Source organism: Rhinatrema bivittatum, chromosome 16 (genome assembly GCF_901001135.1).
Source record: "Rhinatrema bivittatum chromosome 16, aRhiBiv1.1, whole genome shotgun sequence".
Lineage (NCBI taxonomy): Eukaryota > Metazoa > Chordata > Amphibia > Gymnophiona > Rhinatrematidae > Rhinatrema > Rhinatrema bivittatum.
Window position 1 is genome coordinate 42,719,568 of NC_042630.1, and position 24,555 is coordinate 42,744,122.

General features: G+C 40.7%; 2 protein-coding genes across 2 annotated transcripts; both read left to right on the top strand.

The window, feature by feature from the left end:
- The first annotated feature begins 375 nt into the window (after positions 1-375).
- LOC115077542 (olfactory receptor 6B2-like) lies at positions 376-12,204 on the top strand. Its single transcript, XM_029579834.1, has 3 exons — positions 376-503; positions 7,170-8,101; positions 12,182-12,204. Exons 1-3 carry the CDS (start codon positions 376-378, stop codon positions 12,202-12,204), a joined length of 1,083 nt encoding a protein of 360 aa, XP_029435694.1.
- Positions 12,205-20,877: 8,673 nt separating this feature from the next.
- LOC115078312 (olfactory receptor 11H6-like) lies at positions 20,878-21,804 on the top strand. Its single transcript, XM_029581185.1, has one exon. The coding sequence runs from the start codon at positions 20,878-20,880 to the stop codon at positions 21,802-21,804; it is 927 nt and encodes a 308-aa protein (XP_029437045.1).
- The last annotated feature ends 2,751 nt before the right edge of the window (positions 21,805-24,555 follow it).

Consider the following 24,555-nt stretch of genomic DNA (forward strand, 5'->3'; position numbering starts at 1 on the left):
GCCCAGCATCCTGTTTCCAACAGAGGTCAATCCAAGGCACAAATACCTGGCAAGTAACCAAACATTAAATAGATTCCATGCAGTGGCAGCTAAGTTCCCCATTATAAAAATCCGACTATATCTTGAATCTGTTGTTTTGTAATTTTAATCATGGCCAAGAGTCCGCTCTTCTCTTGATCATTATTGCAGTCATACTTTAAATGTTCCAGTGTAATACCCACATGAGGATCTGATAAAAATCAGCTCTTTAGCTGCCTGTTGTGTACTCATATTTTACATGAACCAGTGTGATACCTGCATAGGGATCTGATGAAGATCTGCTCTTCAGTTGTTTGTGCTGTATTCATGCTTTACTTGTAGCACTGTTGAACCAACATGGAGGATTTCAAACTCACAGCTGGAAGAGGACAAAAAACAGTACTGGAGCAGTCAGTCTTGGTTGACCTAAGTCAGGTGGCAACCTTAATGATACATATTGCAATGCAGACACAGGTCATGCAGCCGTAAACTGTAAATGATGTTCATTTTATAACTGCATGACCTGTGTCTGCATTGCAATATGTATGTATCATTAAGGTTGGCACCTGATTCATGTCAACCAAGACTGGCTGCTCCAGTACTGTTTTTTTTAGAGAATTCAACTGGTAGGATGGTGGAATGCAGTTAAGACTGTGGATCCCCTCATGAGTTTTGAAACACATGTTGGAGACGGAGTAGAGTGAATACAACTCTCTTCACAGAGGTTTGCTCTATTGCTGCACAGATGATGTGTAAAATAGGAGCGAGCATGCATGCCAACTTGTCTTCATTTTGTTCAAGTATTTTCTTTTTCAATTCTTTTGTTGTTCCATTCTGTTTTATTTAAATAGCTCAGACTAAAACAAAACAGAAAAACAAACCCTGAAATGTGCAAGCATTTTGTTTCATTTCTTTTCAGAAACAAAACAAAGTGACACAAGAAAAATCTTACGTTCATTCAAATAAAAGCACATCCCTACTGTAAAGCACGAGTGAGAAAGATGGCTGGGGGGAGATAAATTTGCAAAAGGAAGAAAATGTTAATTGTGTTAAAATGCTTTTGGAGGTGTTATTTGACTTATTTGACACATCGGTTCCAGGAAAAGGGTATCTGTCTCCCTATTCTTTCCCAACAAATGTTAAAAAAAATGGGGTTGATAATCATAACAGTTGAAGAGTTCAACTGTATCAAAATTGATCTGATAGGAAATAACAGGAGCGGCTCTGGTCCAGACGTCAGCCCTGAGGAGGACTAAGTAGATGCAGTTCTGAGGACTCCAGGAGGTTAGTAAAAGATCTGCCTGCATCTGGGTAAATCAGTATTTGTGGGAATGTCTGAGAGAGTGAATAGTGCAGAAGGACTCATTATCCTGCACATTCTAAAGATTTCCTTTTTTTTTCAGGCTTCTATGAATATTTTTTTTTTGGGGGGGAGGGAAGAGTTATTCATATGACATAAATATAATATGATATGTCAACCCAAAAGCTACATAATTGATGTGGTTTATTTATTTATTTATGTGTTTTATATACCGTCATTCCGGATGAAAATCACTAGTTCATAATGGTGCACATTTGACACATAAATAAAAATGAAAGCAGAGGTAGACGTATGTACAGACAGTGAACTAGGTAAACATTTAGAGACAAAGGCTGCATTTCAGAGACAGATATGTTTAGGTAAACATAACTGGGTTATAGAGGGGTTAGGGGCAGGGGGTGATAATCATAACATATGATAATCATAACATAAGTTATGATTATCAACCCCATATATACTTATCCAAGTTATATCGACCTGTTCATTGTAAGACATTTACTTGTCAATGTTATTGTTAGAATGTAAACCAAATTGATCAGTAATTCTGTTATTGGAAAGTCGGTATATAAAAATGCTAAATAAATAAATAAATAAATCAGTATGGGCCGGATTTTAAAAGGGTTACGCGCGCCGGGCCTATTTTAAAAAGGCCCGGTGATGCACGTAAAGCCCCGGAACACGTGTAAGTCCCAGGGCTTGCAAAAAGGGGTGAGGAGGGGCGGGGCGTGGGTGGGGTGGTCCGGGGACGGAGGCAGGGTCAGGCTCCTGGCACAGTGGCCATATTTGCTGCTGTGCCAGGGATTGCGCGCCGGCAGTCAGCCAGCAGGCGCAAAAGGTAAGACGGGGGGGGGGGGGGGGGTTAGACTAGGGCTGGGGGGAAAGGTTAGGGGAAGGGGCTGGGAAGGTCAGACTAAGGGGGAAGGAACGGGGGAAGGCAGCGCAGTTTGGTACGTGCAAGGTGCACAATTGTGCACCCCCTTGCGTGCGCCAACCACCAATTTAATAACATGTACACGCCTGTGTGCACATGTTATAAAATTGGGCATACATGTGCGCGTACCGGGTAGCACGCCTATATGCCCTATATATCTGACTCATGGTGACCTGAGGGCATGGTGAACTGGGGGCATCTGTCAGACAGTAGGCATTTTTGAGTAGCCAAGTCTTCAACTCGCTCTTACATTTTTTATTGTTTGTTATTGTTCACAGGTCCTCTGGCATGGAGTTCCATAATTTTGGTCCAGAGACTGAAATCGCTCTTTTTCTAGTTTGCGTTAGATGAAAGTTTTTTATAGTTGGGATTTCTAAGAGGCCTTTGATTTGTGATCTGCACAATCAAGGTGGAACATGTGGTTTAAATGATATTTGGATTAATGTTATTGAATATTATGGTAAGTACGTTGTAGATTATTCTTGATTGTATAGGGAGCCAATGTAGGTTGATCAGCGTTTGGGTGGTCATATTTCCTTTTTCCAGACAATAGTCTAGCTGCAGCATTTTGCAGTAGTTGAATATGTTTTAGGTGACTAGATGGAAGTCCTAGAAGTGGGGACTCAAGGTTAGAGAAAATTAAAGATTGTAATTCCATTCTGAAATCTGCTGTGAGGTTTCAATCTGCTCAGGATTCGTAACTTGTAGAAACCAGATTTGATCAATATGTTAATGTGGGTTTTCATCAGTTTGAACTCCTAGATCTCTCACTTGAGTTGCTGGGATTAATTGGCAATTTCCAAGATCAATACCTGGTGGAATAGATTTTGGTGGGTTTCAGCTCAGCCAGATTAATTCAATTTTACTGGTGTTCATTGATATTCATTTGTGCAGGCTTTTCTTTTATTGTAAGCATATATTCAGAGATGAGTGATGCTGTTTTTTCAAATTATTTTTTAGTGAGATATAGAATTGCAGATCATCAGCATATAGAAAGAAGATTATTCCAAGGTCTGTTAGTAATTTGCAGAAGGGCAGCATGTATATGTTAAATAGGGTTGCAGATAAAGATGAGCAGACAATCACTGCATCCAACATTACTCTCTTTATCCTTCAGTCAACCCCTTCATAGAAATCCAGAGGAAGTCAAAAAGGAAAATACTGGTGAGTAAATTTTCAAAGGGGTTCCTCGTATAAAAATAGAATATATACATGTGAGTAACATGTACCCTAAAATATGCTATATTATAAACATCAAAAGGTGGCTATACCTATGAATCTCCCAGCCAAGCAAACATGGCTGGGAAATTCATAGGTATAGCCACCTCCCAAAATATACCTTGCTATCTAAGAGTTAGCCAGATAAATGTATCCAACTAACCTTAGACCTGCTCAACAGTAGGTCAAATTTATCCAGTTAACTTAGGGCCTGATTCACAAGGATGGTAACTTTTAAACCTGCATGTGGGCGTCCATATACACACGCACATGGACGCACCGATTTTGTAACGTGCGAGCGTCGATGCGCACATGTTACGAAATCCGCTACCTTTATATCAGTGTGTGCATGTGTGCTCGAGTGCCGAATCACGGGGGGATTTCACAAACTGCGCAAGTCAAAGCAATCGGCCCTATTCCCCATTGCCTCCCAGTTTACTCCAGTAAAGGAGCAGACTGGGAGGGAACTTCTTAATCCCCCTACCTAACCTACCTCCCTTTTCCTCTACTAACCCTGATCCCTAAAGCCCCACTGACTTCCCTATTTTTTCTTTAATACGTACTCTCTGAGACAGCAGCAAGTTGTGCGGGTCTGTCCCTTCCAGCATGCAATTCAGCCAGACAGTGCCTTAATGGCGGTCCTGGCCTGCCCATACCCTCCCAGACCCCGCCTCTGGACTGCCCCTTTTCCCCTAACTGATTCTTCGGCGCATGCTGGGAGATATGCACGTGGCCATGGGTGTTTGAAATTCCATGCGGCGCGCACATGTCCTGGCCATGAGCATATGCCTTTAAAAATTCCCATTCTGTGTCTGTGGAAAAATGCCTTGATAAATCAGGCCCTTAGCTGGATAAGGCTGAATATCGGCCCTTATCTAGATAAATTACTCAAGTAATAGCCCCTCCTCAGAACAGCCCTGCCCCCACCTTCCACTTAGACAGATAACTATTTATCTATTTATCTATTTATTTATCTATTTATTTATTTATTTATTTAAATGTGAGGGTTTTTTTTTATTTAGCCAGATAAATAGTGGCTAACTGGTGGCCATTGAATGTGGCTAAATATTGAAAGACTTTTGAGGGCATTTGCATACTTTTTGTTTCACGCATACATTTTACTGGGGGAAAAAGGGGCAGACTGAGGGTGTTTCAGAGCAGGATTCAAAAGCGCACAGATACAAGCTATATACACATCAGAAAATTTGTTCGTACACTTTTAGACCTGTTAATTGTCTTGTCTGTTGCCTGCATATTTTGGGTGGCGAGGTGTAATTGAACTAGTGAGGATTCAGGGTGAAGTGCTTGAGGGTCTAAATGAACGAAAAGGACTGGGTGAACTGGTGGCAGTCTCAGTGAACTGGTGACTCCAAGTACTCATGTTTACTTTTTAATATACCTTCCCACATGTTTATTTCTAAAATTAGCAGCAATCTTTGCGTATCCACTTACACTTACAAATGCCGTACTATGTATAGGTTTTGAAGTTAAGTTCCCTGCGTACGTTATTCGAATTGCCATTACAAGAAAAAATATTTCTTGACACCAGATTTGATAATCACCCTAAGCCCAGGGACAAGCACATTTCCCTCCAGAAACTTTTGAAGTTAGTGTTGCATACTTTCACCACTGAGAACCACATCATCCATTGGGTGTTTTATCCCTTTGATCAAAGAAGATGATCCATTATTGTCCTTCTTTATCCTGGTAAAATGATTGCTTAAGAATTCCATATAGGTTCCAGTGATATATTTGCTCAGTGTAACTATACTCCCCTCATGTATCTGTTCACTAAAGATAATTTCCACAGATTTCACAATTTTTCCAACATACTGTATTAATTAATTAATTATTAAAAATGTATACCTCACTTTTACGATATGCAGAAAAGAAACTTGCAGCTTACAACATGGAAAAGCCTGTGTGGCCCCTCAATAATCAAAGAGGCAATTTTCAAAATGCCCATGGGCTTGCAAGCTCATTTTCAAAGGGAAACTCACCACAGATTTTCTCTTTGAGAATGTGTTCCAGCTGGAGAATGTGGGTATTTTTGTACCCATATACCTATCACCTTCTTTGAAGCATGCCTTATCGTGGGTGTAGGGTTTCAAAATGAAATCTCTGCATGCATTTTCTCTTCTCTGACCTAACTCTGCCCGCTTATCTCCACATTAAGAGGGGGTGCAGTTTTCATATGCCATTTTTACATGGGAAAAAACATCCCTGCCCCAATTTTTCAAATATTGAAAATATTTTTTTTATTGTATTATAATGTGTGTCCAGAATGAAAACTTGCATTTCATTTTTGATCCAAACATAGCCCTAACCCTAACCTGAAACCCTATCCCACCTGACAAATCTATCACAGACTTTAACTGTGTACCCTAACCCTTCCCTTAATTCACTGATTCCAAAATTTGTCATCTAGGTACACCTAGACTAGCATGGTTTTCAGGACATCCCAATTAAACCCATCTTTCATAATTCAGCTGGTACTGTAGGATTTACCCAAATGCATATCCACTCCTCTAATTGCTTTTGTTGTTAAAATTTCCTGAAAAAAAGCCATGTGAGAATGCATGTGGGAGCTGCTTCTTCTAAATCTATATTCAAGCCTATGTATACATTATTTTATTGAGTTATTTAGAATTTATTACTGGAAATTTATGCATTTTCCAAGGAAGTTTTAGTATTTAGTTAGGCATTGAAAAAGGAAGTTGCATAAGCTGACAAGAAGTTTGGTGATTTTGAATATTTTTGCTTCTGCATCATAACTGTAACAAAATGTTAGTAATTGTGAAACTGGGAAGGATAGACAATGCAAAGTGATTTTAACTGGGGTGAAATAATAACATGTTTTCAGTTTATTGAAGGGAAGTATATAACAATTAATTGTGATAGAAAGAACTGTGCTAAACATAGGTTGCAGTCAGCAGGGAAGGAAATGGGTCTTGGGTTTGTTTTTCTGTGCATATAGTAATTATATATGGGGTGGGCATAGGATAATTCTCTGACCTTGGTAAAGTCTCTTTATTTCCATCTGGCTCAAATCCAGGTTCTATCTGTATGACCTTGTGTATATCATTTAATCTACTTAGGTCTCACTTTGTCGCAGATATACAGCAGGATTCATCGTTCCTCGTGGAACGATGAATCCGCGAAAAAGGGGGCGGGAAGAAAGGGGGGTGCGGGCCTGTGAAAGACCGCAGTCGTTTGCACCACAGTGGTGCGATTTCACCGGCTGTGGTACGGCCAGCTGAAGCCTTTTGCAGCAAGTAGCGACACCGTAAAAGGTATAGCTATTCACTGCGCTACTGCCAGCAATCATGTTCCTCACATTATCACCGGCAGTGGTACCACCAACACTGACTCCTCCCCCTCCCTGACTCTTCCCCTCACGGTCCTTCCTATCACATGGAAAAGGCCCTTTTCGCGTGCGATAGGGGTTTATCACATGCGTTAGGGACCTAATGTACGCGATAAACCTTTATTAAATAACCCCCATAATTTAACAATAATAAATAGCAATTCTTTTGTTAAAAAAAGCAAAACAAAACTATAACAACTGAATATCAGGAATATGTCCTTGAAATAAATGATTCCTATCCATTTAAAAAAACTCAGAAGAATTATTTAATGAACTTTACATGTCCTTACTTTAATTTTATTTTCTTCTTTCAGGTTAAATATTGGCATGATGCGGGGAAGAAACCAAACAGAAGTAAAAGACTTTATTCTCCATGGCCTCTCCATTAATGAGGGACCACAGATTACTCTATTTATGCTGTTTTTAGTGGTCTACACTCTCACCTTGGTTGGAAACATAATGATCATCATGTTGGTGTGGTCTAGCGCTTCCCTTCACAAGCCAATGTATATCTTACTGGGCAACTTGTCTTTCGTTGAAATCTGGTATACAACCAGCACTGTGCCGAAAATGTTATTTGGTTTTCTGTCTGAAAATAACTACATTTCTTTTGTTGGGTGCTTCCTGCAGTATTTTTTCTTCTTCTCTTTGGGTACAACTGAGTGTTTCCTTCTTACAGTCATGGGTTATGATAGATATCTGGCTATATGCCAGCCCCTTCGCTACAACATGTTAATGAGCAGCAGGATATGCTCCAGCCTTGCCTCTTCTTGCTGGATTGCTGGGTTTGTCTGGTCTGTGGTGCCCATAAGTTTAATATCGCAACTTCCCTTCTGTGGGGACAATGAGATTGATCATTTCTTGTGCGATACTGGGCCACTACTGGAACTTTCTTGCGTGAGAGATTTTGCGACAGAGGTGACTACTTCTGTATCTATCTCATTTGCACTTCTCGTTACCTTCTCCTTTACTTGTATCTCTTATATTTTCATTATACAAACCATACTAAGAATCCCTTCCTCATCTGGGCGTCGTAAAGCCTTTTCTACCTGTGCCTCTCATCTCACTGTAGTGAGCATGTTCTTTGGATGTGCTATGTACATGTACATCAGGCCCTCAGGGAACCATCCATTCAATGTAGATAAATTAGTGGCTGTACTCTATACCATTGTGACTCCTTTGCTAAATCCTTTAATCTACAGCTTGCGAAACAAGGAGTTTGTGGATGCAATGAAAAAAGTCATTAGTCATTAACATTTGGATAGAATGTACGTATGTGTTCAAGAAATTTAGAGGTATATCTTAAAAAAGTACAATGGATTTTATAAGATGCGCGTGTAGCCACGCGTTATCTTATAAAATCCGGGGTTAGTGCGTGCAAGGGGGTGCACATTTGTGCAACTTGCGCGCGCCGAGCCCTGCGCACGCTGCCCATTCCCTCCGAGGCCGCTCCGAAATCGGAGCGGCCTCAGAGGGAACTTTCTTTCTACACCCCCCCCCCCGCACCTTCCTTTCCCTTCCCCTACCTAACCCACCCCCCGGCCCTATCTAGACCCCCCCCACCTTTATCATAAAAGTTACTACTACCTCCGGGCAGTGGTATCTTACGCGCGCCGGCGCAGCAGGCCCCGACACAGGCCACTGTGTCGGGGCACTCGGCCATGCCCCCAGGCCGCCCACACGCCACCGGACACACCCCCGATCCCTGGCTATGCCCCTGACCGCCCCGTTTTGCAATCCCCGGGACTTACGCGCATCCCTGGGCTTGCGCGTGCCGCCAAGCCTATGCAAAATAGGCTCGGCGCATGCAGGCAGGGTTTGGGGTAGGTTTTCGGGGGGTACGCGCATATCTTACGCGCGTACCCCTTTAAAAATCTATCCCTTAATGTTTATATTTATAGAATGTGTCTACAAAAGATTTTTATTTTTTATTTATCCATCTAGTCATCCTCTCAGAATGTATATATAAATTCTATCTATTTATAAACTTCATCTATCTAGCCTTCCATTCATGTATCTCTAGTACAATGCTTTCCAAGAATAGAAATATAGAGACATGACAGCAGAAAAGGAACATATGGTCCATCTAGACTGCTCATCTGCCCAATTAATTTAGCTTTATAATTCCCATTACTACCTTATAGATCCCCTCTATTTATCCCATTCTTTCCACAAATATTTGCATTTACCTTTTCAGAGTTTATAAACTGCACTTTGCATGATCACCAGGCAATGTCTTTTTGTTGTTGTGGATTTAAAGTACTGTGTAGGCAGCAGCAAATTATAAACCTGCTTGTTCTTTTCATTTATTATTGCTTTCATCATTCCTCTCTGTAGACCTTGCAGGACTAAACAGTCTCAAATATTTGGGAGCCATAAACCAGTTGCAGAGGAATTATTTATTGCTGTCTTCAGAATACGTATTTAAGATATTCTACCTCAAAATTATCAAATAAAGCACACAAAAGATATTTCTGGGAACTATATTCATCCGTCATCCAGCTGAGCAAGTTGGCCGGCTATGCTGCATGTTTTTAAATTACAAAGAGAGGGCGGAATAAACAGCACCCGCATGCAAGTGAATATCAGCAAAGTAATATGTGGCAAAGAGTTATGCTGAGCAATAACAGTATTATATACCTGAGACTTTTATACTGGGCACAATTTAGGTGTGCATATGTAAAATTAAAAATCATTTTGTTAACTGTTATTGCTCAGCATAACTCTTTGCCACACTTCATTTCGCTGCTATGTTTTTAAATTATAAATTATATAGCAAGCTATTAGATAACTGGTTATTCTCAGCTCTCTAATTGTTTGCTGTATAATTTCATCCTTTGTATAGTAATGACCTGCCAATATGATGTAGCTACTTAATACATTATCACAAAAAACCTCATATATTTGTGGAAACTTAAATTACTTCTCATTTGTGAATGGAGACCTCATATATTGCAAGAGAGAGTTGTTTTTTTTTTAATCGCTCCTTCAGCGTTTAATCGCTCAGCCAAGCACACGAAACGATAAGTTGTTATTTTGCTTGCCACTGACTATAAAAAAGAAAAACATGATCTTTAAAAAAAGTATATAAAATTTATGAAATAGAGACCAGTGATTATAAAAGGAAAACTCAGTTATTTACTGTGACCATTATGTAGTGGTGTTCATTTAAATCAACCACATATTTGAGAGGGAGAGTATACAACAAAAAAACTCTCTCTTGCAATACATGAGGTCTTCATTCACGAATGAGAAGTAATTTAAGTTTCCACAAATATATGATGTTTTTGAGATAATGTATAATTTTATCCAGCTAACTTTAAACAAACTGAATAGTAGGTTTAACTTATTTGGCTAACTGAGGGTGTCATTTTTCAAATCACGTTAGGGTCCTAACACCCGGGATAATGCCATAACACATGCGATAAATAACGCACCATGAGATGAGTATGCACATTTTAAAAATGTAGTCAAGGGGGAGGAGTTAGGGCAGAGTACATGAAAATGAGGGGTTGCTTAATGTTGCGTGCGATAGCGTAATGCAAGCTATCATGGGATTTAATGCCAGAAATAACTACACATTGTTCCTGGTGTTATGTGGCATTTGCAATAAATATCGCAAATCCCATTTCGGAGAGGGGAGCAGAGAGAGAGAGAGAGAGAGCCTCTGGGGATGCACACATATTAGGCAACCTTTTATACCACTGTGAGGGGCCATTTCTCCCTCCCCCATCCTCTTGACCCCCCCTCCCCCCAGTCTCTACACCTTCTCCGTGCTTTCGTCGCCCCGGACAGATGTCCCCATACCTGAAGAACTTTTCTGTGAGTCCCTACTAGGTCATTCGCCTAGTAACTATTATACGTTGCTTGTTATTTATAGTAGCGCTATGTTAAGCTAATTCTTCCTCTCTTAATTGTCCTGAATTCATCACCCTGATTTTTGTAACTTTCTCCTATATCGTTGGTTGTCCCTTGCTTTGCTGTAAACCGGTATGATAAGATATTTGTCTTGAGTATCGGTATGTAAAAAGATTTTAAATAAATAAATAAATAAAATAACTAAATTCTGACCTCGGGGTGAGGTTTTGGTGGTGGGCTAGATTTTGTGGGCAGTTTTGCATGCACAGTCAGAGGTACAAATAGCACAGTAGACATATCAGTGAAGACTATGTGGCAGATTTTATAAATCGGCGCACACGCGTACTTTTGTTGGCGCGCCAGGCGCAAACAAGAGTACACGGGATTTTAATAGATATGCGTGGCTACGCGCGTATCTTATAAAATCCGGGGTCGGCGCGCGCAAGGCTGCCCAAAATCGGCAGCCTGCGCGTGCCGAGCCGCGCAGCCTGCCTCCGTTCCCTCCGAGGCCGCTCCGAAATCGGAGCGGCCTCGGAGGGAACTTTCCTTCCACCTTCCCTTCCCTTCCCCTTCCTCTACCTAACCCACCCCCCGGCCCTATCTAAACCCCCCCTACCTTTGTCGGCAAAGTTACGCCTGCCGCGCTCCATGTTCCGGTCCGGGGGGCTGGTCCGGAGGCCGCGGCCACGCCCCTGGAATGCCCCCAGGCCGAAACGACGCCCACAGCGCCGCCCCGAAACGCCACATCACTCGCGACACGCCCCAGAAACTTCACGTCACTCCCGGTACGCCCCGACACACCCCTCCATGCAAACCCCGGGACTTACGCACGTCCCGGGGCTTGTGCGCACCGCCAAGCCTATGCAAAATAGGCTCGGCGTGTGCAGGAGGGTTTGGGGTAGGTTTTCAGGGGATACGCGCGTATCTTATGCGCGTACCCCTTTGAAAATCTACCCCTATGTTATTTGGAGTGATGAAAGTATAAAAAGAGAAAAATTTGTACAATGTACTCTCGACCTAGCTTGATGCACTTTCTATCTTTTAACTGGGTCTTTTTTTTCCTGAAACCTATCATTTATATAGTGTCCTCCATATACGACATTCTTATTGATTTTCTTTTTCAGTTTTTATCTTATTTTTCCTGGGAATTTCAATGTTATAACAAAAAAAATCTGTGGAAAAATTACTGTTATAACAATCAGGAAAAAAAAATCAGTAGAAAAATACATTTTCTACTGATTTTTTCTGTTATAACATTGAAATTCCCTGGAAAAATAAAATAAAAACTAAAACCTATGTATCCTTAAATACCTTATAATCATATCAACTGGAAATAGAGAAAACATACAGAATAATTTGCTAATCCCCTGAAACCTTGTTTAGAGGTGAAATACTATAAGAAACAATCATAATTATAAAACAAACAGAAAAAACTGTTTGTTAAAAAACACTGCTCCATGCTTTCAAGAATTGACATCATTAAAAAATTAATTTCGCTATGAATCCATATACATAATTTTAGAATTAATGAGCCCCGTAGGGTGAACATTTCCCTTGCAAACCCTTAAGTTTTCTCTAGCGATTGAGATCTCAAATGTGGCCTTTCACCAGGGAACTCCAAGTGAGCTGGAAACGTAGTCCTTTATAAACACAGGCCCAGGACTGAATGGGTTAGAACCTGGGAATAGAAGGAAAGAGTTATTTTATCACAGACAACACAGACTCAAAGCAGATATAAAAGCAGTGTTTAAGGCTTCTGCCATCAGCACGAGGGAAAAAAAAAAGGTACTGTGGAAAGCTTCCATCCATGGTTTCCTCATGTAATCTACCAAGTCCTTCATCTGTGCGGCTGGTGGGGGTGTACTGGCGAATTTAGGGCCTGACTCACAGTAAGTAGCAGAATATCTTCCTTTACACGATGATCATTGCTGTAGAGATTCCCTGACAAATCTTAGGGGAGAGTCAGGTTTGTCCTTTCCCCAACCTGCAAATCTTATGCTCTTTTCCATTTCTGTAAGCATAGATCAACACTTCCTGGACAATAAATACAAAATATAAATTCTACTGCCCTGAAATCATGCACAAAATCAGGGAAGGAAAATGATATTTTAATATTGCAGTCCAAGCAGTTTTTTTTTATAATTCATGTTAAAATTATTAAGATCCCTTTTTTACCCCATTTAATCTTCTAATTCCTCAAAACATTTTTATGTACTTTATTTTCTTATAAGGTATCTTTTTTTTTTAAATGCATCCACCATTATGAAAGTGACTTTGGGTTACTTCTGTTCTGGTCAGAGCTCCAGGAAGGGCACCGTGGTGACACAGGCAAAGAGTGAACATATCCCCACTCACCCATCACTTAAACTCATTTCTATACACCCACCCACCCACCCACACATGCACATACAAACATAACGCAAACATAAGAAGTCCCATGATGGGTCAGACCAATCGTTCATCGAGCCCAGAATTCTGTCTTTGAGAGTGGCCGGTTCAGATTCTAATGGGGAGATCCATTCCCTGTTGCTCGTGCCGATGAGTAAGAAATGGTAATCCCTATGTCTACCTGGCTCATAATAGATCTCTCCTCTGGAAACGTGTCCGAATCTTTCTTAAGCCCAGTTATGCTAAAGGCCTTGACGACATGCTCCGGCAACAAATTTGACATCTTAATTGTGCATTGACTGAAATATTACTGTCTTCGATTTATTTTAAAACTGCTTCCAGTTAGTTGCATGGAGTATCCCCCCAGTCCTAGTACTATTTGAAAGGGTAAATTACACTTTGCAATAATGGGTTCCATATCACCTATGGTTTTATAAGCCTGTGTCATTGACTCTTTCCCAAACTGAAGAGCCCTAACCTGTTAAGGCTGTCTTCACAAGGGATCAGTTCTCTGATCATTTTTGTTGCTCATCTGTGTTCATTTTCTAGTTCTGCTATATGACAATACTGAAGGTTTGGCTGCACCGTCTATACAGGGGAATTATGATATCCTGAGTATGTTGTATTCTCTATTCCTTAATAAATAATTTCTGACATTCTATTTACTTTTTTTTTAAACTGCTACTGGACACTGAGTTGACGATTTCAGTGTATTGTTCACAATTACTCCAAGATCCTTTTCCTGAGTATTAGATCCCAATAGGGAACCCAACACAGTGTACAGTTAACATAATTACCTATCTACAGTAGGAAAACTGACCATCATTCAGTTGTATGCTTTGTTTCCTATCTTTTAACAAGTTACCTTATATCACATTGACTCCTATCTCATGACTTTTAAATTTCCCCAGGAAGTCTCATGATTGACTATATCAAATGCCTTCTGAAAATATAGAAAAACTATATTTTCTTATTCATATGTTTAGTCACATCTTCAGTAAATTATTACATTAGTAAGACATGATTCCTTTTGGGTAAATGTTTATTTCCCTTTAAACCATGTTTGCCCTCACTAATAATTTTGTTCTTAATAATAGCTTTTACAATTTTACTTACCACTGATTTAAGGCTTACTGATCTGTAGTTACCCCTGAGGCTGAAGATTATAAAAGTGACTTTAGCTACATTCCATACATGATTCTTCAGCAACAGTTTTCCATTCAACATCCCTCCTAAATTACACACTTCCCCCAATAATGAATCTAGATATCTTTTAGTTGCACTTTTATTTTTATTTTATTGGATGGTTCTATGATTTTTTATTCTAATCTAATATTTTTATTTATATTATTAGCATGTAAACTGTGGAGATAGAAACTTGTTTTCTGTATAACGGTATAGATAAGTTGTACAAATAAATAAATAAATAAACAACAGGAGGTTCCAGCATCAGTTATCAAGAAGAACAGACATTCTGATTGCCATACCCAAAGTACTGGAATTTTACTTTCATTCTAAAGCAAATGATTACAACAAAACCACTCCTTAATCATCCCATATCACTTCAAAAAGCATTCCTCTGGAAATTCTCCTGGTTTTGTGTTAAGTAAAAAAAAATTGCACATTGTCAGCATATAGCTTGTATACCTTACCTAGTGATTTTCAAGGGCAGGTGAAGAGTTGATTTGTACAATGTACTCTCTACCTAGCTTGATGTACTTTCTACCTAGCTGCAGTTTTTTACTTTTCATCAATCCAAAAGAAAATCTTCACTGATGTCAACTTTGCTGTTTGTACCTTTGACTGTATATGTAAAACTGTCCCTCCAAAACCTACCCCACCCCCCAAACCTCACCCCTCTCTCTCTCTCTCTGTATTATTCATCTTACATAAGTGACGTTGAGAAATGCAAACCTCTATATAGAGGAGATTATAGGAGCAGGAAAGCTCCCTTAACCCTGGTATATTTTCGAAAACTGAGAGGGCCCCTATTACTGAATCTACTTATTGTGACTGACCATCCTGCTGGACTGCTGCCTTTATACTGAACAAAGAATTCCTGACCTTCCTTGCATTTCTGATCCAAGCCCTTTTGGATGAATCAGGTTTAGAGTGGACATCTGCCCACAGATAGGTTTAGCCAGCAATAAATGAAGCTGTCTAGCTGCACAATAGCAAGAAATTAAGTGATGATCAGACCATGGTATGCTTTGGAGATGAATCAGCTAAAAATTTAGGAATGATGAAGATTAAATTAAATGCTAACCCTGTCTGTGAGTAGGGCAGTTAGTAATATGTTAACTTTCAAAACCAAAAACAAAAGAGCCCAAAAAAAACAAATTCCAGACAATCAAAATGTCAAACACAACAAAGGAACAGGTAATCCAACAAACTTTTTCATAGAAAGAATGACAAAGAAATTCTTATTTTCATGAAGACGCCGCATCAGCAAGCCTGTCGGCGTGTTCTGAGTCAGAACCACCCGGACTTCTAATCATTTGCGGCTAGATGACAATACTTGTAAACAAATTGAAATGCCGAATTCTTTAACAAATATTTGTAACTGTATGTCCCAAACAGTGTTCTGTTATTTTTGCATTATGTCCCGTCAATTGGTATACTTTAGTCCGCCCCGACAGCGGCCGGTGTTTCACTGCGGAAACACAGCTTCTTCAGGGGAGTTTAAATGACATTTCTGTAACTATAGAAAAATTGCAATTATAACAAGGGACCGAAAAAATTAAATATTTAGTACTTAACTGAAGTGTTGATGGAGAGCCCAACCTTTGTATCGAGGACGCCAAGTCAGTCAGTTTGTTTTAGGGTCTGCCGTCTTTCTACATCTTTAATAGATTACAAATATCATCCAAAGGACTTATTCATGCAGTTTCAGGCCAGATGATATCCGAGACGTTTTATTAAGCGAGTATACACACGAGCTAAATACAAAAAATTGCACATTGTCAGCATATAGCTTGTATACCACTGAAAAACTTACCTGTGTTTTACCTTCCATGAGCCATATCACGAAAAATACCATCTATAATCATTGGCATTTTCTACAATTGCATCAGGAATTTCAGGATACTCCTAGATTTAGCTTCACCAGAGCCAATAATTTACAGGACCAACTGGTACATTCTGATTCTTCACAATTTCATTCAATCACTAATAAAGAGATTGGATCTCATCAAGCCTGTGGATCTTGTTCGGTTTGCCACATAATGATTTCTACTTCGGTGATTTTTTTCACACGATTGAATTTTACATGGACATTAAAACAACACACTGACTGTTCCACTTCTGACGTTATTTATTTAATTCAATGCCCTTGCAATTTATGGTATGTGGGCAAAACATCACGACCTTTCAAAACACGATTAGTTGAACACTAGGGATGTGAATCGTGTCCTCGATCGTCTTAACGATCGATTTCGGCTGGGAGGGGGAGGGAATCGTATTGTTGCCGTTTGGGGGGGTAAAATATCTTGAAAAATCGTAAAAAATCGTTAAAAAATCGAAAAATCGAAAAACCGGCACATTAAAACCCCCTAAAACCCACCCCCGACCCTTTAAATTAAATCCCCCACCCTCCCGAACCCCCCCCCCAAATAACTTAAATAACCTGCGGGTCCAGCGGCGGTCCGGAACGGCAGCGGTCCGGAACGGGCTCCTGCTCCTGCATCTTGTCGTCTTCGGCCGGCGCCATTTTCCAAAATGGCGCCGAAAATGGCGGCGGCCATAGACGAAAAAGATTGGACGGCAGGAGGTCCTTCCGGACCCCCGCTGGACTTTTGGCAAGTCTCGTGGGGGTCAGGAGGCCCCCCACAAGCTGGCCAAAAGTTCCTGGAGGTCCAGCGGGGGTCAGGGAGCGATTTCCCGCAGCGAATCGTTTTCGTACGGAAAATGGCGCCGGCCATACGCGTATGGCCGGCGCCATTTTCCGTACGGAAAATGGCGCCGGCAGGAGATCGACTGCAGGAGGTCGTTCAGCGAGGCGCCGGAACCCTCGCTGAACGACCTCCTGCAGTCGATCTCCTGCCGGCGCCATTTTCCGTACGAAAACGATTCGCGGCGGGAAATCGCTCCCTGACCCCCGCTGGACCTCCAGCTTGTGGGGGGCCTCCTGACCCCCACGAGACTTGCCAAAAGTCCAGCGGGGGTCCGGAAGGACCTCCTGCCGTCCAATCTTTTTCGTCTATAGCCGCCGCCATTTTTCGGCGCCATTTTGGAAAATGGCGCCGGCCGAAGACGACAAGATGCAGGAGCAGGAGCCCGTTCCGGACCGCTGCCGTTCCGGACCGCCGCTGGACCCGCAGGTTATTTAAGTTATTTGGGGGGGGTTCGGGAGGGTGGGGGATTTAATTTAAAGGGTCGGGGGTGGGTTTTAGGGGGTTTTAGTGTGCCGGCTCACGATTCTAACGATTTATAACGATAAATCGTTAGAATCTGTATTGTATTGTGTTCCATAACGGTTTAAGACGATATTAAAATTATCGGACGATAAGAGAACACTGTTTGGGACATACAGTTACAAATATTTGTTAAAGAATTCGGCATTTCGATTTATTTACAAGTATTGTCATCTAGCCGCAAATGATTAGAAGTCCGGGCGGTTCTGACTCAGAACACGCCGACAGGCTTGCTGATGCGGCGTCTTCATAAAAATAAGAATTTCCTTGTCATTCTTTCTATGACTTACAAAACATCTGCTGTTTTGATGGAAGAGCTTTTATGAAAAAGTTTGTTGGATTACCGGTTCCTTTGTTGTGTTTAACTTTCAAAACCAAACATTATTGCTAAAATAGATTCTGCAGTAAACGAAAGGGGAACTTGCTCTGCATGAATTTTAAAGTCTGCAAGCACTTTTGTGGACTGTAGTCCAATGTTCGAAGTCAACAGTAGTTCAACAATTGGGGTGGTATTATGTGATAATAATCCTGGAGGACAGTAGACCAAGCAGATATTGGAAGTAATTAATAGGACTTCATAGGGGGCAGTTGAATCAATCTGTACTTCAGAAGGTCCACATTTTTTCTTAATAATCACCATCAGACCTCTGCCTTATTTATTGGGCGAGGAAGTGAGAATGCTGTGTAACCTGGGGGACAAGTCCATGTATGAGTCAAAAAGCCAGGCCTCGGTCAAATAGAGATAATCTGGAGATGCAGAGGATATAAAATCATAAATAACCGGGATAAGAGTAACACAGATATTGAAACTGTATAGGGAAAAGAGAAGAGGTTCTACCATGCTGCTTTGCCCAATGTGCCCAGGTCAGGCCACTTCCTGTTATCACTGAAATGGTGCAGTTCATCAAAACACCCTCAATTTCGGAAGCTTCAACACTGTACTGATAGACCACATGAAGTAAATTTTCACTCTACACTCAGCGTGCATGAAGGGGCAAGCTCCTTTATGCATTGGTGCCTCTGGTATCACCTTCAACTATAAATGGCCGGCACTTATGATGTCAGAGGGTGCAGAGCCAAGGATGTCCCAACAACAGTGTAGAGGAAAGCTGCTCAGTGGCTGGAGCATGGGCAGATACAAAGAGCAGGTGGAGCAGGTAGGAAGTGGATACAACAGAGCTCGCTGGTAGCTAGCAAGAATTCCTGCTGCGCCACCATGGACTATGAATGGATCTTAGGGTGCAGGGCCAAGTATCTAAAAGCCACGGGGTAAAGGAAGGCTATTCAGTGGGTGAAACTAACTTTAGATACATTTAAAGCATCCTAATTATAACAAAGTCTGCTCAATATAAATTTTAGTAGTCAATAAAAGGGAGATTTTGAAAGCCTTGTGAGTGCAAAAATGCCATTTACGCGAGTAAGTGGCCCGAGCGGGAGCTACACAAATTTTAAATAGCCGGGAAGGGCGCACCCACAAGAAGGGGATGGAAAAGGAGCAGGGCATGGGCTTCCAGAGGCAGAGCCAGGTACATATAACATACACCCGCCACTTTTCTACTGCTCCTTGTTAAGCACAGGAGTCGAGAGCGAGAGAGAAGGCTCTGTCAGATAAGGGGGCACTGATTTGGGGTGAGTTTTTGAGAGGTGGGTTGAGGTTAGGGGGGTGGGGTTACATTCAGATGTATCCATTGTAAAATCCACCTCATTAAATAATTTTTGACCTGCAGTCTGCAGGGTACAAATCAACATTTCATCACTTATAAGGTCAAAAATTATTATCTGACTAAGCCTTATAAAGAGGATTTCTCTCTCTTTCTCTCCCCGCAATGTTTTTCTGACTCCTGTGCCAAACTAGGAGCAGTAACAAAGTGGTGTGCGCGTATGTATGTGCGTACAGCTCCAGACATGCACGTGTGGAGAGTATTTTATAACTTATGCATGTAGATTATAAAATACTGCATATTTTTGTGCATGGCAAGATACGCACATTTATAGGCGCGTGCATGTGGCCCTTTTAAACTCTTCCTTTAAATTCAAACACTATAATTATCCTTACAGTAAAAGATTTTAAAACTACTTTTTTCAGCTATCTGTGCTGTAGTCATGTTTTAAGAACATAAGACGTGCCGTACAGGGTCAGACCAAAGGTCCATCAAGCCCAGCATCCTTTTTCCAACAGTGGCCAATCCAGATCACAATTACCTGAGAGGTAGATGCATTCCATTCTGTTTATCCAAGGGAAAAGCAGTGGATTTCCCCAAGTCCACTTGAATAATTGTTTATGGACTTTTCCTCCACAAACTTGTCTAACCTTTTTTTAAACACAGGAACACTCAGTGGTGTGCCTAAAGTATTTGGCACCCAGGGCAGATACTTCCTTTGGCACCCTCCACTTTCAAGGTTCACTCCTCCATCCCCCCTCAGTGATTTCTGGTTCCCCTCTCTCTCACACAGTCTCGCCCTCTTTCCCTCTTCCACACACACACACCCATCATACAGACTCTCTGTTGCACACACACATCCCTGCACAAAGGCTCCCTCCATTTCTTTCACACATACACACTGCTTCACACAGGATTCCTCTCTAACACACATACACACACACTCCCAGTCTCTTACTCACATACAAACACACACATCAGCACTCCCATACACCCATGCAAGCTCTCAATCGCTTACTCCCATACACACATATAAGCTCCTAATCTCTTACTCACATGCATACATATACACACACACACACACACACACACACACACACACACACGCGCACACACTCTCAGTCTCTTACATACAAACACATACATTAGCACTCCCATACACTCATGGAAGCTCTCAATTGTTTACTCCCTTACACATACTCACTCCCATACACACATATAAGCTCCTAAACTCTTACTCACATGCATACACACACACACACACACACACACACACACCTTCCTTTCTCATTCACAGAGGCTCACGTGCAGTCATTCTGGGCCTCTCCCTCTTCAGCTGCAGGCAGGAGGGACTGCAGCTATCCAGGATCTCTTTTTTGTATGTATCAATTTGATTTATTCATGGTGTATTACAGACTCAGGCCTATATTTACTAAAGTTTTTTTCCCATTCTGTGTCTATGGGAAAAATGCTTACTACATGACCCCCCACAGCGCGACATTATGCATGAAACTTCTTGTGCATCCCTATAATTTGTTATCAATCAAATTTGTTATGTTATTCCTTCTGTATCAGTTATGACATTAAAATAGTAAGAGAAGCCTTGTGAATAAACTCGGTTAATAAAATTAAATTAATCGACTTAGAATATGAACTTTCATTCTCCATATTTTAACTGTTTTTATTCCTTCCAGGTAAAAGGGATGAGGAGAGGTAACCAGACAGAAGTGAAAGAGTTTATTCTTCTTGGACTCTCCAGCAACCAGCGGGTACAGGCTGCTCTTTTCATACTGTTTTTAGTTGTCTACACCCTCACTTTAGTCGGGAACACTATAACTATCATGTTGGCTTGGTCTGATCCTCGCCTACACAAGCCCATGTACTTCTTTCTCAGTAACTTTTCTTTTGTTGAAATCTGGTACACAACCACCACAGTTCCAAAAATGCTTTCTGATTTGCTGTCAAAGAGCAAAACCATTTCCATCACTGGTTGCTTCCTACAGTTTTATTTCTTCTTTTCCTTGGGTACAACTGAGTGTTTCATTCTTGCCATCATGGGTTATGATCGCTATCTGGCCATCTGTCATCCTCTCCGCTATAATATGTTAATGAGCAGCAAAATATGCTCCTGCCTTGCAGCTACTTGCTGGATTATTGGGTTCCTCTGGTCTATAATGCCTGTAATACTAATCAGGCAGCTGCCATTTTGTGGTCCAAATGAGATTAATCATTTCCTGTGTGATCCGGGGCCACTGCTGGAACTCTCTTGCCTGAGGGACTATGCGACAGAAGTGACTTGTTCAGTATGGAGCTCATTGACACTCCTGGGTACCTTTTCCTCCACCTTCATCTCTTATGCTTTCATTATAAAAACTATCATAAGAATCCCTTCGGCATCAGGGCGTCGTAAGGCCTTTTCGACCTGTGCTTCCCATCTCACTGTGGTGATCACTTTCTTTGGATGCGTTATGTATATGTATATGAGACCCTCAGGCAACCATCCAATTGATGTAGACAAGGCAGTGATTGTGTTCTATACTGTTGTGACTCCTTTGCTGAATCCAATAATCTACACCTTGAGGAACAAGGAGGTCTTGAATGCCGTGAAGAAGATTGTGTTACGTCTTTAACAGTAACTCAAAATGTCTAGATAATTTTTATCAGGTTTTCTTAGTGGTATGCACAGACTTTTTTTTTTCATTTTATTTCTTATTTTTGTTTTATCTTTTGTTTTATTTCATTTTTTGCTTGTTTCATTGAATTTCATTTATTTAAAGCAAAAAAAAAAAAAAACGTGAAACAACAAACACAATTTTAGAAAGGAAAAATATGAAAGGAAAAACAAAACAAAAAGATTGGGCTCTTTGGATCAAAAAAAAAAAATCTCCTCACCCTCTTGATTGAACCTTTCTCCCTACCCATTCGAGTAAATCCCTGGTTGCTCCTGCCCTGCCAGAGGTATTATATGCTTAGAAATGGCACCATTTTGTACAAAAAGCAAAAATGATGTTGATAGCTTTGGTCTGCCAGCACCATTTCCAAGTGAATAATGGGGATCGCTTCTGCCATGTGAAGAAAATGAATTATATGATGAGATGGTTCAGGGGTAGGGGGATTAAAGGGGAGGAAGCCAGGAGGGATTTTTATGTGAGAGGCAGCAAAAAGTTTAAAACAAAATAAATGAAATTGTGTTCATTTTCCTTCCCTTTTTAAAAATGAAACAATTTTGAAAATTTCACTAACATTTTCCATTTCATTTCCAACAATGAAGTTTTATCCTCACTGAATCTGCAGTATTCCAAGAATGTCGTCCTTTTTGCTTTAGTAGCTGATAAATTCATGCTCCATAATACAGAAAAAGAGTGAGGATTAAAAAAATGGAAAATGTTGTGAAAAGCCAAGGTAGCTACATTTAAAGAGGATCCAAAAAAAATGACATAACAATTAAGATAATTCTAAAAAATAAAAAGAATATAAAAAAGTACTGGATTGCTCAGAAAAAACATAAACAATAAAAATATATTTCTTTCATATACTACTAAAATTCATTGACTACAGTCAGTAAATAGAGGTCAGTCTCTCTTCTTAACACTGAGCAGGTATTAACAGATGACTACTAGTTACAATTGTCTGGAAAGTTTTCATTCCACTTTGTATTTCCTTTTTTTACAGAGCTCTCAACAGGAGAATGTGAACTCTGAAATTCTGACTCCCCTTTCTCAGCTACAGTCAGAATTCTTTAGGATGAATTTTCAAAAGCATATATGCACAAAAGCTGCCATTTTACATGCATATACCATATTGATGTTTTGAAAATTAACCTGGAGGCTAACAAGTGCATTTGTAAAGGAGATGCATGTGTAAATGTAGCAATTTTCAAAAGCCATCTACCCTTCTTAAATCCTCCATAGAGCTTGGATGTCTAAACAGCAAGAATACATGGCCTGCTGATGGACCCTGCTGGCTGGAGGCAAAAAAACAGCCCATAGTCCCCCTCATGTTCAACTTGCCCCATAGCTTTTTCATCCTGGAGATCTGACATGCAGTATTTCCTCCACCACTCCCAAGATGTTGAATGTCTTGCCCGCCCCTGATTGCTTCCTTCATTACTAGATACAAGACTTGTCAAGTTCTTTTTCCCAGTGGGTGCAAGATGCTGAATTATCCATAAAAAGCAAGCAGCAGTTTCAGAACTCCATTCTTTCTTCTTGAACATTATTTCATGGATAATCTTTTGCAATCTGAACTATATAGTTTAGGACTTTGTAGTTTGGGACCAGCCTTGAAACTCCTTCTGGGTATTTCCAAGACATGCAGATTGATCCCTCTGAGAGGCAGGATGCTGGGCTTGATGTTTCTATACTGGTATGACCCAGCATGTAACTTGTTTTTATGTTCTTATAAATTAATTGTTTTGTGACTTTATTGTAGAACTATATTTATGGACATTGTTTTTTATTATATCTCATTTCACATGTTAGAATTTCCTTGTCAGAAGCAAATCACATGACACCATCTTCAAGCCACCTTATTATTCTTCTGCTCCTCAGGTGGCTAAATCAACTCAGATTAGGGATGTGTATTATTATTACTTTTTTAATGAATGGGCATTCTGAAATCAATGGGACCCTTTTCTTTTCATTCATGGGTCCCTGAAATGAATGGAAGAGTACCATGAATAAATCAAATATTATTTGTACCATTTGGGGCATAAACAATGAATGGGGATAAGGTGTAAGTAACTAAAGCAACAAACCCTTCCCTGTGAGTCACATATGTGACTACATAGACTTGTCAGATCCTGGTCAGGACATATTGTCAAGGAGACTATAGACACGACATATCGTAGTGAATAGCAGGTCTAACTTATCCAGTTAACATAGGGTCATTTATCAAAATGCATTAGTGCATTATCGCACGCGTTATGGGAGAAGGAGAGGGAAAGAAAAGCACTGTGGAGGCTCACTCATATCTGAACTTTTTACACCACTGTAAGAGGGGACATTATGAACTTGGGGTGAGGTTTGGGGGTGAGTTTGGTTTCGGGGGGCAGTTTTACATGCACAGTTATATGTATAAACAGTTACCATCAGTGAAGAATTAATGTGATTTGGAGAGGTGAAAGGTGAAAGAGTAGATTTGTACCATGTTCTCTCTACCTAGCTTGATGCTCTCTCTACCTAGCTGCAATCAAGCTAGAGCTAGAGAACATGGAACAAACCTTCTCTTCTTTCACCTTTCTTTGCTCCAAATCACATTAAATCTTCACTGATGGTAACTGGGCTATTCGTACATACGACTGTATATGTAAAACTAACTCCCTAAACCCAACTCACCCCCAAACCTGACCCCAAGTTACTAGTGCCCCCCCCCCCCCCCCC